This window comes from Pygocentrus nattereri, chromosome 7, assembly GCF_015220715.1.
Source record: "Pygocentrus nattereri isolate fPygNat1 chromosome 7, fPygNat1.pri, whole genome shotgun sequence".
In the NCBI taxonomy this organism is placed as follows: Eukaryota; Metazoa; Chordata; class Actinopteri; order Characiformes; family Serrasalmidae; genus Pygocentrus; species Pygocentrus nattereri.
Window position 1 is genome coordinate 32,298,989 of NC_051217.1, and position 12,270 is coordinate 32,311,258.

Consider the following 12,270-nt stretch of genomic DNA (forward strand, 5'->3'; position numbering starts at 1 on the left):
GCCCGATGCAATTCTCAAACTATCCAGCAGAGGGTGTTACTGAGCCCTTGCGTGGAAACTTGCAGGAGCAAATGCAGATGCAACATACACCCATTTCGATACAAACGCTTGCTCTCTCTCTTTTCTACTAGCATAGAGCATGTAGCAAGTCAGATTGGGAAATGTAGTCTTAAATCAGTCACAGCCATTTTGAGTCCATTTAAAAAAAAATCAGCCCAACTCTTAATGACACAACAGAATTCACTTTTTAATAATTATTAACAAGTATATGTATCGATTTACTTTTTTTTTTAAAACGCATTTGTTCATAATCCATTCTTTTGTACATAATCTGACGTGCAAGGCAAAGGTAGACATGATAGAAAATAGATTGCGCGCAGGGGGTCAGTCCATGTTAGTCTCAGGTGAAGGGGTTTCAGTTCTTTGGTCTGATGTTTCTCCCTGCGCTGTGTGCTGCTGATCTTGCTCTGACACCATCTCCCCCAGCTCCTGCCGGCTCCTGTCCTCTCCGGGTCCCACCACACTGGCTTCTGGTGGGCTCTCGCTGACTGTAGTGCTGCCTGTCTCGCCGGCCTGTCCCCTGCCATCTCCCCTCCCTTCTGTCTTAGCTTTGGGTGGAGAGGAAAAGCACAACAGGCTCTTGTCAGTGTGAAACTGTCAAATTGAGGCTAGGCTGTAAGACCACTTCAAAAGAACAGGTGTGCAATCAAAAAGAACCCAACAAGAAACTTTAACCATTGCAGTTCTGAAGAATACTGCATCTAAAAACAATCTCAAACAGAATTGCTCATGTGCTTTCTGACAATGTATGCCACATGTTATCCATGAAAACAAAAGTATAGAGAAAATTCAGGCCTCAAAATGATGTCTTTTCCACTTTACAGCTGCAATGTGCTGTTCTGTGCTAGAGCAGATTTGCTTCTTTTTCCATCTGCTGTGCTGCAAAATCAGGACCATCAAACAGTTGATGGTGATGGCTAATAGGCTACACACTAGCTACACACACCACAGAATGCCTGACTTAGTGCTGTCAGATATAAGTCTCTATGCTCCAAATATAAGAAGTATATAAGGTATAGGATATCGTCACAAACGTTGAGCCAATCAGCGAATAGTTACTTCATTTAGTCATACTACCACACAGTGGACCATGCCCTTGAGCTTGGTTAGCTAACCCTGTCGAGGAAACCATGCCAAGCCCAGTTTACAAGCATTCTGTGTTGAACCGTATTTCGGAGGATATAGCTGTGGGAACTGTTCAGCTCTACAGTGGAAAAGAGGCCTGTGACTACTATCACCATTTTTACCTATGCAATGTACCTTTACCCAATCCAGCGAACAGTACGTCACACAGTATCAGAAACCACATAAGCAAGTCAATTAAAGCAATAAGCAATACGAAAGGCTGTACATTACAATGATTTTATGAAGGGTAAGGGGTGATCTTAGGCATGCTAAGCAACCAAGCAACTACTGGCTTGACCAGAAGTGGACAAGAGCTTTCATTTGCCCATCATGACGTATTGCAGTCGTTCCATTTTATGTGTTGTCATATCTCAATGAAAATATTATAATATGGCAGTATTTAATGCAGAAATCTGTGCCTTACAAGTTTTTGCTTACCGAAGTATCCCCATCAAAAGTGTTTACGGTAATCGTGCCACATATTGCTTTTTCCACACTGGTTTTAGTACTACTTAAGTACTTAAGTACAAATCTTCCAAAAGACAGACAGACAGACGTGTAAGATACTTAAGCATCATATCTTTCAAACTGGCAGGTTTTTTTTTCAGTGAATCATTCAGTATATACTTAAAACAATATATTAATAGGTAAGCAGTTTAGCCTTTTAGTTATATTTTAGCCTGTTTAACATGCACTCTTTTAGTCTAGTTGTCAAGAAAATAAATTGCCAGGTCCTTAGTTAGAGTCTTACTTCATGTATTGATAAACACAGTTCATGTGAGTAGGTGGTCATAGGTGCATGTATACTGATTCAACAACGTCTTGGAACGCAGCTAAGCCAATCAGATTTCAAGGTCAGAACTATCTATTTTATAATTGAGGTTACTTTAAAGGTTCCATTACTTGTTAACTACAATTAGCATTGGAGCTCCAGTGCAGTGATTCCACCCTCCCCCCCAAAACATCTGCCTTTAAAGGCCTGATATATTCTCTACAATAGATTTTGCTAGGTAATCATTACCACCCCAATAAGCCTGTAATTGAAGACGCTTGACCAGATTGCACTGCAGGTAATGTGATCCGAACGGCAGTTTGGTTGCAAGTATGGGAGCTGCAAGGCAGTAAATATCTCAATTCTCAAATGAGTTATGATTCTCATAAACAACCACTAAAGACGAAGGCATTCATATTTGAAACACGGAAGTAAAATAATGTAGATGTGCTAAAGAAAAAAAAATACACTGTCCAAAGGTTTGTAGACACCTGTTCATCCAACTTATCTTCTGAAATCAGGGGTGTTAACAGGGAGTTTCCCCCTTCTCTGGCTTGACACTAGATGTGGGAACATTGTTGTGAAGATTTGACTGCATTCAGCCACAAGAACATTAGTGAAGTCAGATTGTGATGTTAGATGATTAGTTCACAAACAGCCCTCCAAATCATCTCAAAGATACCTGATGATGCTCCTCCATGGCAGAGTACACAGTTCCTCTGCTCCATAGCCCAACACTGGGAGGCTTTATACCCTTGACAGTTGGCACTGGGCATGGAGACCTTATGCAAATGAGCATCCCATTTCTATCAATTTATACAAGCTCTGTGTGCACAGCTGAACGCCTGTGTCAGTAACGAGTGCACCTTAAAGTAGCTGAATTCACTAATTAGAAATACATAAATACTTCTGGAGATACTGCATGTCTATGTTGACCATATTACTGTGGAGCTTCTATTATCTAGTTTTCACTGTCATTCATTCTCTCTCTGAATGGAGAGGAGACACTTCAGTGAATTAACCTCTTCTTTCTCCTCCTTTGCTCACCTTCTTCACCCTCAGGTAAATCCTCAGAGCAGGGCTCCAGTTCCCCGAGATTCACCCTCTTCCGCACCGGTGACCTCTGCAGACGTGGCAATGCAGCTTTCAATTCTGAAGCAGGCCATAGGAAAAGCACATAGCAGACTTGATTATACATTTGCAGTAGTTTAAGAAACACCATGGCACAGACATCCGGAGTAAATAAATGCTTGATTAATGTCACAAACATGCAGCGTTACAAACTTCTTCCCTTAGTTGTTCCCTTTCCCTGTTTGGCGTCCAAAGTTCAGACAAAAACGAGCAAAGGCACATCACAAAAAAGGCCATCTTGAAATTTTGTCTGCACTTCTATTCATTTTTATATATAACAGGTGTGACAGCATCATCTGATAGACTGTATCTGGGACTCTGTGGCAGAGGAAAGGAAGGTTATGAGCAGAGGGACAGAAGCTCACCCTCAGGGTCGAGTAGGGCAGCGTGCTGGAGTAGGGTGTCCTCATGAACAGAGACCGCACGACGTTGGGGTGAGGGCTTCATGCGGGGCCGTGGTTTAGGGAGGGTCTCTACAGGGGAAGAGAAACAGTGGTTGTCTCTGTACACATAAACTACCACACCAGGAAGGGGAAGGGAGAAGTAACCTTTGATCAGGATTGAAGTGGTTCTTGTGCATTATGACAGAAATGTAAATGCTGTGTTATATTGCAAAAATTGCTTTTTGGTTCACTAATATTTATTACAAAATGCACTTCTTACTAAAATGGGCAAAAAATCTTTCTTGAAACCACGACACAGCAAACAACAGCAACACAACTTCTCACAGTCAGGAGGACCACAAGGAGAAGAATTTTGGTTAAATTTAAGCAAATAAGACAAATGGGATCAATTGTGATTAACTACACCATATGTTAGTGCACAAGATGCTGTGCTTTGGAAGCCCTAAATTTACACAAATTAAAGATGCTGCCCTAACAACACCATTCGCTTACAAATAGGCCTCTATCTGTGAATCATTGAAGAACTTTATCTTTTCTAAATAAAAGACCCCCTTAAGTATTCATTGGTCAGGTTGTGAGTCTGAAGGAGATCAGCGAAAATGAAGACCAAAGAGCATTCTAAGTTAATTGGAGATCTAGACATGTGTAAGACAGAAGGATGCTATAAAATAATATCCAAGTGTTTGGATACCCCAGTGAATGCTGTTGGATCAATTGTAACGAAATGGAAGTGGCAGCACACCACCCAGGCACTGCTCAGACGAGGCCATCATTTAAAAAAAAGCAATACAGCAAGAAGGGGGAAGCCTCAGGGAGGCCACCACTTTGAAGAAGCTACAAAGTTCAGTGGCTCTGTGACTTGAGTGTACCAGTCAACAATATTAAGAACACCACATGTAACTGGCCTCTGTGGGAGGGTGGCTAGAAAAACAACATCAAAGAGAAACTACATCAGTGCACATCTGCAGTTTGCCAGACAGCATCAGAGTGAGCCAGCTAAAATGTGGGATAAGATTTTGTGGCCAGATGAGACAAAAATAGAGCTTTTTGACCAAACTTCAAAATGATGTGTATGGCAAAACTATAACACTCTCCAACCTCAGTAAACACTTTTTCCAACAGTGAAGTACGGGGGTGGCAGCATCATGTTGTGGGGATGCAGACCTTCAACCGGGATGGGCATCTTGTTAAAAATGAAGACTGGATGGATAGTGAAAATACAGATAGATATTGCAAGACAACCTGCGTCAGTCTGCTAAAAAATCAACCTTAAAAGAGAAGTTTCAATTTTCAGCATGGAAATGATTCCAAAGAAAGATAAGAGTATTTGAGCAACAAAAGGATGAGTGTTCTGCAATGTCCAAGTCAAAGTCCAGATCTCAATCCAATCGAGAGTCTGTGGCACTATTTGAAAACAGGGGTCCATAACCATTAGCCAATCAACCTGAACAACCTGGAGCAAATCTGGCAAGATGAATGTGAGAAAATGACTCCCAAACAATGCTGTTGCAGTAAAAGGTGGTTCTAATAAGTAACAGACTGAAGGGGTTTTCAGTTTTTGAACTGTTCAGAAGGTCTGTTGACAAAAAAATGACTTTAAGACCATATTGGTCATAAAAACACAATCTTTATAACCATTAATAACCACAACTGGTTCCAGAAATCCATGTTCTTGGACTGCTTGTCTTCAGCAAACTGTTTGCGGGCTTTCTTGTGCGCCAGCTTCAGAAGAGGCTTCCTTCTGGGATGACGGCCATGCAGACTGAGTTGATGCACTGTGCTGAATATAGTCTGAGCACTGACAGGCTCACCTCCCACTTCTTCAACCTCTGCAGCAGTGCTGGCAGCACTCATGCATCTATTTTTTGAAGCCAACCTCTGGATATGATGCTGAACATGTGGACTCTTTGGTTGAACCTGGAGAGGCCTGTTCTGAGTGGAACCTGTCCTGGAAAACCGCCGTATGACCGTGGCCACCGTTCTATAGTTCAGTTTCAACAATTCTATTTCTCACATCCTCAGAGAGTTCTTTGCCATGAGGTGCGCCATGTTGAATATCCAGTGGCCAGTAGGGGCGAATTGTACCCAAAGCACCAAATTTAACAGCCCTGCTCCCCATTCACACCTCAAACTTTGTAATGCTAATGAGTCACATGACACCAGGGAGGGACAACGACACAATCGGGCACTATTTTGGCCTGTTCACTGTGAGGTGTACTCACTTGTGTTGCCAGCTATTTAGACATTTATGGCTGTGTGTTATTTTCAGAGGACAGTAAATCTATACTGCTATACAAGCTGTACACTGACTACTTTAAGTTAAATCTAAGTTTAATTTCTATAGTGTTGTCCCATGAAAAGATATAATAAAATATTTGCAGAAATATGAGGGGTGTACTCACTTGTGTGAGATACTGTATATACATGCACACGCACACACATACACACACTCACAGTGACCACTCAAAGCATGTGTGAATTTGGGCCAAGGCCCCTTCGCTATGGCTGACTTGCCCGCATAGAATTACACGATTGATCTGATGGAGGTAATTAAATTGTCTTCAACTGAGCCTATAGAAGGCTGTGGACTCTTAAAGCATTAAGAGCTGCCATCAGGGGAGGTGTTGAAGGAAAACAGAGATGAGGCCAGTTATTCTGTGGCCCTACTGTTAGAGTTTAAATCTGTTTAGACAGTGATGGATATCTAAGGGCCTTTTAAGGGCTTGTGGGTGTGAGTTGGTGTGTATGTAACACAGAAAGAAAGACAAATAGAGTGACAGTAGGAAGGAGAGGCAATTTCACAGGCCACAAACGGCCATGAGCCTGTATTTCTCATTACGACAAGACATTTAAAAACTAATTTCTAATTTCTTTTATTTAAATGGAAAAAGTCAACTTTAATAGGTTTAATCATAACCTGAATGTTGCTTTCACCACATGCCGGTGCTAAACACTGAAATTGTGTTCACCCTGCATTCACTTGATTTTGTGTTCAGGGTCACGTTATTATTGAAGGTAATAAATACATTCTGACGAAGTTTATTTTGTCCTTTTATGTGGTTACAACAAAATGCACTGATTTTTACAAAGAAAAATCATTATTTTCAAATCAGAGTTAAGACAAACGCAATTATTCGCAAATGATTACACAATTAACAAATTGAATTCACCTTGATTCACTGTTTAAATGGTTTGACAACCCTAGCAATTACACATCTGTGTGATAAAAATCTGAACACCCCTGTGTTTCTGAGAGTGTAACGCAGTACCTTCAGTGACGGACTGTGCTCTCTCTGCTCTCTCGCGAACGTCTGTGCTAAGCACCCTGCGGGGCGATGGGGCTGGCGGAGTCTCTTTGCGGGGTGAAGGGGTCGGGGGCTCTTTCGTCTGTGCCTGGGTGGATGGTCCAGTCTCCACTGCCAGTGGCTGGGCATCCGGAGAGGGGCTGGGCTGCCTGGGAGCAGGTGTAATGGTCCGAGAGGCTGCAGGGGTCTCACTTGGTGGGATTAAGGTGGGCTTGAGGGCTGGTTTGGGGGGCAGAGGACCTATGGGTCGCTCTGGAAGAGGTGGGCGGTCTGCACGGAGTGACTCCACATTGCCTCCTCTGCCTGGTCGCCTGGTGTCTGAGAAGAGAGAGAGCATGTGTAATGCTACGCTACTCTGACTTTACATTTTTATTAAATTGCTATCAGCTCCAATTCTATTTTTTAAGTTATTTTACCCCTTTGCACTGTATTCACACCATTGGTCAGTGAGGTGACACAAATGAACATGACCAACACCTTGCCATAGTGAGACACATTTTCAGAAGATAATGAGTGGTTTACATTTCTGAGGGATTATTATCAGTACTGAATTAATATCTGCAATGCTAGAGTTTTGACTGCAGTTAGGCCTTTCAACAATATAGTGATTAAACTCACAGCAGGTCAAAAAAAAAGTCAGTTTGAGAGTGTCACAACATGCACTTGATAAGCATCATGTGATTTCACTATATTTTATTGTAACAGCCTTGCATATCTTCCATTTTTTACAAACTAGTATGTATTGAAATACTCACTATGCAGCTGTGTTATCTACAAAAATGCATAAATTACTTGGTTTGGGTAAAAAAAAAACTTAGGATAAGATAAGGATAAGACATCCCTATTTAAAAGCACTCAAAGGCAAATTCAAAAGCAGGAGCTATAGTCAAGATGTTCCTTACCTGAGGAGGTGGACATTGTGCGAGGCTTCATGTAGGTGGGTGGAGGCTCCGGTTTACTGTCTAGTATTGCTCCTAAAAAACCCAAAAAGTAGTATTCTGACATTTAAAACCAGCATCTTAAAGCATATCAAACAGCCCATGGAGCCAAGAACACATACACTGGTTCAATATAGCAATGCCAAAACATGATATGCACAAGCCAGCTGATAAGCTGCTTTGACAAAACCTTTTCTGAAACAAAAGTCTTCTGTCACTTTTTAGGAGGAAGAGCTTATCTAAATAGATGCAGTTTGTTCCATCCAATTCATCAGAGCAGCAGCACTTTAAAGACCATTTAGAATGTGTCACTGTGAGCTTTGTGGACATTGTCTCCGGCAGGCGGAAATCCATTTAGTGGGTGGAACTATATCTAGCAACATTTTCTTTTTTGCGTTTTACGCCTCCATTTTGAAGAACAACAAATATTGAAAACGCAGTCCTCTAGTTCAGCAGAGTAGCCTAAAAGTATTAGATACATCATAGCAATAGCTTTCGGCACCCAGTGTTATTAGAACTTTTCAGCAGAACGTCAAACAGCCGCTTGCTGGGGCATTTGTTGTTTTTGCTCCATCAGATTATTACTATAGTCATCTTTATTATCAGGTGTGACATTGTTCTATATACAACATACAGGGGTTCATTTTCACTGGATGGTTACACCTGGCCTTTAAATATGCTGGGAGTGAAAACGATGGTTTCCTCATGCTACATCCATCATATACACAAACAAACACAGTAGATTGCACAGAATCTCAGTGAACTCTCCTGATGGTTGCGTGTGACCCCTGAGCTCCAGGGGTCACTGGAGGTTCTTAGTATTGCCATTCAAAAGTACATTCACTCTTACTGAGAGCACCAGGTCAGAACACTCCACTTTATTAAGCCATAAACCATCTCCTGCTCAATAGACACACACTGGAGCAGCCACAAATTGCTTCAATATGTTTGGCCTGTCTCAATCAGCGCCTGTCAGTGCTGTGCCTGGATATCCTGCACAGCTCTAATATAAGTGATCCAGCTAATCAGGCTCTTCAGGAGTATAAGAGCCAGGTAGATTGGTTCTGAAACTGATGCTTTCAGAAAAGTAGATATCGAGCAGGCTTAAACATTCCTAGTTTAGACATTATTTCTCTTTATAGACTATAATGGGACTGGTAAAAAGTCAGAATGAAAAAAAGCTCAAGAACATTTACAATGAAAAACTGATGGATTTACTTGATCCAAATATGTTCATAATTTCTACACAAAAATGTACTACATAAGTACAAATACAGTCAGAAGAAAGTCAGTTTTTATTGGTGAAACACCATTAGCCTTGTAGTGTACTGCAAGACTAGGTTTAAGCCATGACTACGAAACCAGCCATGAAAGACCAACTGGTGTAATATAACCCACTGCACCACCATGCTGTCCTTAATGTGGTACAAGTCACAAAACTGTTTAACGGTGGTTACAGGAGGACGGTGTCACAACACATACTGCATCGCATCCTGCTGCACATGGGACTGCATAGCCGCACACTGGTCAAAGTGCCCATGCTAACCCCTGTTCAATGGCACCTACACTGGGCATCCAAGCTTCAAAACTGGATGAAAACTGAAGCAACAGAAGAAGGTTGTCTGCTCTAGTGAGACTTGTTTTCTTTTACATCACATGGACAGCTGAACGCATGTGCAGCCTTTACCTGTACTAAAAGTGATGGCATCATAATGCACTGTGGGAAGATGACAAGCCTCTGGAGGAAGAATGATGGTCTGGGCAATGTTCTGCTGGGAAACTCTGAATCTGAGCATTAATGTTAATTAATGCCACCTAATATTGCTGCAGGTACCCCCCTTCATAGCAGTGGCATTCCAAGCAGTGCTATTCCTTTCAGAAGAATAATGCCCCCTGCCACAGTGCACACAATGGTTGGTAATGGTTTGCGGAATATGATGAAGAGTTCCATATGTTACTCTGGCTTTCAAATTTCCCAGATTTCAATCCAATTGGGCATATGTGGGACGTGCTAGAATAACAAGTCCAATATGTTGCAGCTCCACTTCTCAACTTACAGGCCTCAAAGGATCTGCTTCTAATGTCTTGGTGCCAGATACCACAGGGCATCTTAAAAGGTCTTGTAGAGTGCATGTATTAGCGGGTCTGAGCTGTTTTGGCGGCAGGCAGAGCACCAAGCAGCATATCAGGCAGGTGGTTATAATACTTTGGCTCCTCTATGTATTTTATTCATGTGGAAATGATGTGCACATTTGAATGTGCCATTTTTTTCAGCATGAACCATAGTAGCAGAAAGAAATCAATTATGACTACATAAAAAATATGTATTTTTTTAGCTACTGCACTGCAAATGTAAAGCACACCATTTGTATTAGCTCACAAATAAAGTGGGGGTCAAAACTACAGCCTTAACAAAACTGGTGCCCCGTAAGGACGCTAACATTTGTCTCTCTATGCAGCACAAGTCACATCTAATATCCTCTGAGTGTGCCGCCTGAGACGGCCACTACCGCCACACAGATCTGCCAATGCAGCACATCTCCAAATGCAGCAAAAAAGCTCCAGTTACGAGGACAGAAAGCTTTATGCTACAGTGATGATGATGAGGATGAGGAATAAGAGAAGGGCCTTACCCTCTGAGTTGGCTTTCCTCAGCTCCTCGTCTTTGCTCTGAAAGAGGATAATACAGCTTTAATTGAAATGTCTGCTGCTGCATAATCCCCCATTCAGTATGGAACCTTTTTTACCTTGCGCAGATTAAGTGATGTTTCTGATATTGTGGTTGTAGCTAAGAGGGCGGAAATTACAAGGGAAGGCTGCAGTTAGACAGTTAGACAGAAATCTGATAGCAGTAAATGATTTATGGGTAATAATGAATGAGGGGGTTCCAGAGTTTTAAACTGTCTCTTTGATTCAGCACAAAGAGAAAATGTTATGTAGAGTGAGAAGTCTGGCTTGCTTTGTGCCAGCAGATAAAAGCATGTAAATTATCAAACAAAGAAACTTTACAATGTAATAAGATAAGATAGACTTTTTATTATCCCACTGGGGGAAATTTGCATAAAGATAAATTTGCAATAGAATGACCTATAACATAGGTGAAAAATCATTTACTCTTGTAATACAATTAGTACACACAGTTAAACACTAAAAATAACAGTGCTGTAAGCACAATAATAGTGTCCCACACACACCCACCTGGCTTGTTTTGGAGTCGGATGGAGGTGTCTTGGTGACCCCTATGCGGTGAAGCAAACCATGAATCCGCTGTTCAAAACTGGAGGAACTTTCAGATGCATGTTTCTGAAAAAAAGACATCAGGTGTGACTAAAATAATGAGTTACGGGGAGCATTTTGTTACATACAACAACAAATACATACAGGGATGGTGTGAAAAACAAGCTCACCACTTTTTACTGATAGTGACAGTGCCCTGGAGTGAGTCATATACTGAACTACAGTGGGCAGCTGGCACTGTCTTAAACATACACTGTCAAAATCATCAAAGACTGTCCCCCAGTAACCTCAGTTACCAGGCTTAATGCTACACAGCTCAGGGAGGGCTAGTCTTCATCTGACAGGAGAGGTGATCGTTTAACATTATAATATTATAGAAAGACCTACTAGGTCTGAACTGTCCATGCTCTGAAATTTAGAGCAATGTCATTTCAAATGATATTTATTTTGTATGCTTGATCACATGGTTAGGATAGAAGATCTGGTGAAGATTTTCTGTCATGTAATCAAACCTATGTTTGCATGATGACAAACGCATTGTTGTTTCCAAACAGCCTAGTTAATTAGCTACAACCACACCTCCCAACTGTTGCTATGAAAGAGAGCGTTTATAGGCAGAGCATCAATAGGTCAGTTGAGAGCGACATGAAAGTAGGCTAGTCTGTGGAATATGCAAGCACTGTGTGGATTATTTAGGATGTTTAGGACTACTTGTTTTTGTAGATCTATGTTCCATATTTCTGATTCAAGGTAAAATCACATGCTTTTTAATTTTGTTTAATATTTTTGACAACTGTAACAATATATAAACTTTGACCTTGGAATTATACACACATACCTAAACATGCTAAAAAGGCTAACAATTTAGACCTTAATTAAACATTAATTTCCCTGTTGTTGGGCATCATTGTAATTATTTCTCAAAATTATTAATTAGTATAAATAATTAAAAATAACTGCCAAACATTGCTATGTACTAGTTTTTGATTTGTTTCCAATTGAACCTTACACTACTTCATCTACTTTACTTAAAATGTAGTTTTATCCTTCTGTCCTGTTTTTCTGTAGACAGGTAAAACTGAACTTGGCCTCGTGTGTATGGTCAGTGCTGCATTGTTGTATTATGCTTCAAAACCACAGATGTGTGTCTGATATGACTGTTTGATTATGTTACAAAATTCAGCACAGCTTAATCATCAAAGCTAGCATAAAGATAGCATTAAAACAGCATTTTCAAGAGCAATGCAGAACATCTGGTGGTTTAACTAATATAGTGATATTTAAAATTTTCAGATAAA

The 12,270-nt window shown here is 41.0% G+C and overlaps 1 protein-coding gene across 1 annotated transcript in view; it reads right to left on the reverse strand.

Moving 5' to 3' along the window:
* Window positions 1-282: 282 nt before the first annotated feature.
* Window positions 283-12,270, reverse strand: part of carmil2 (capping protein regulator and myosin 1 linker 2) — a 78,899-nt gene continuing 66,911 nt past the window's right edge. The window contains 7 exon segments of the mRNA XM_017704202.2: window positions 283-608; window positions 3,005-3,109; window positions 3,454-3,561; window positions 6,762-7,115; window positions 7,700-7,771; window positions 10,369-10,405; window positions 10,934-11,038. Coding sequence (XP_017559691.2) covers window positions 385-608; window positions 3,005-3,109; window positions 3,454-3,561; window positions 6,762-7,115; window positions 7,700-7,771; window positions 10,369-10,405; window positions 10,934-11,038 — 1,005 coding nt within the window. The 3' untranslated portion in view covers window positions 283-384.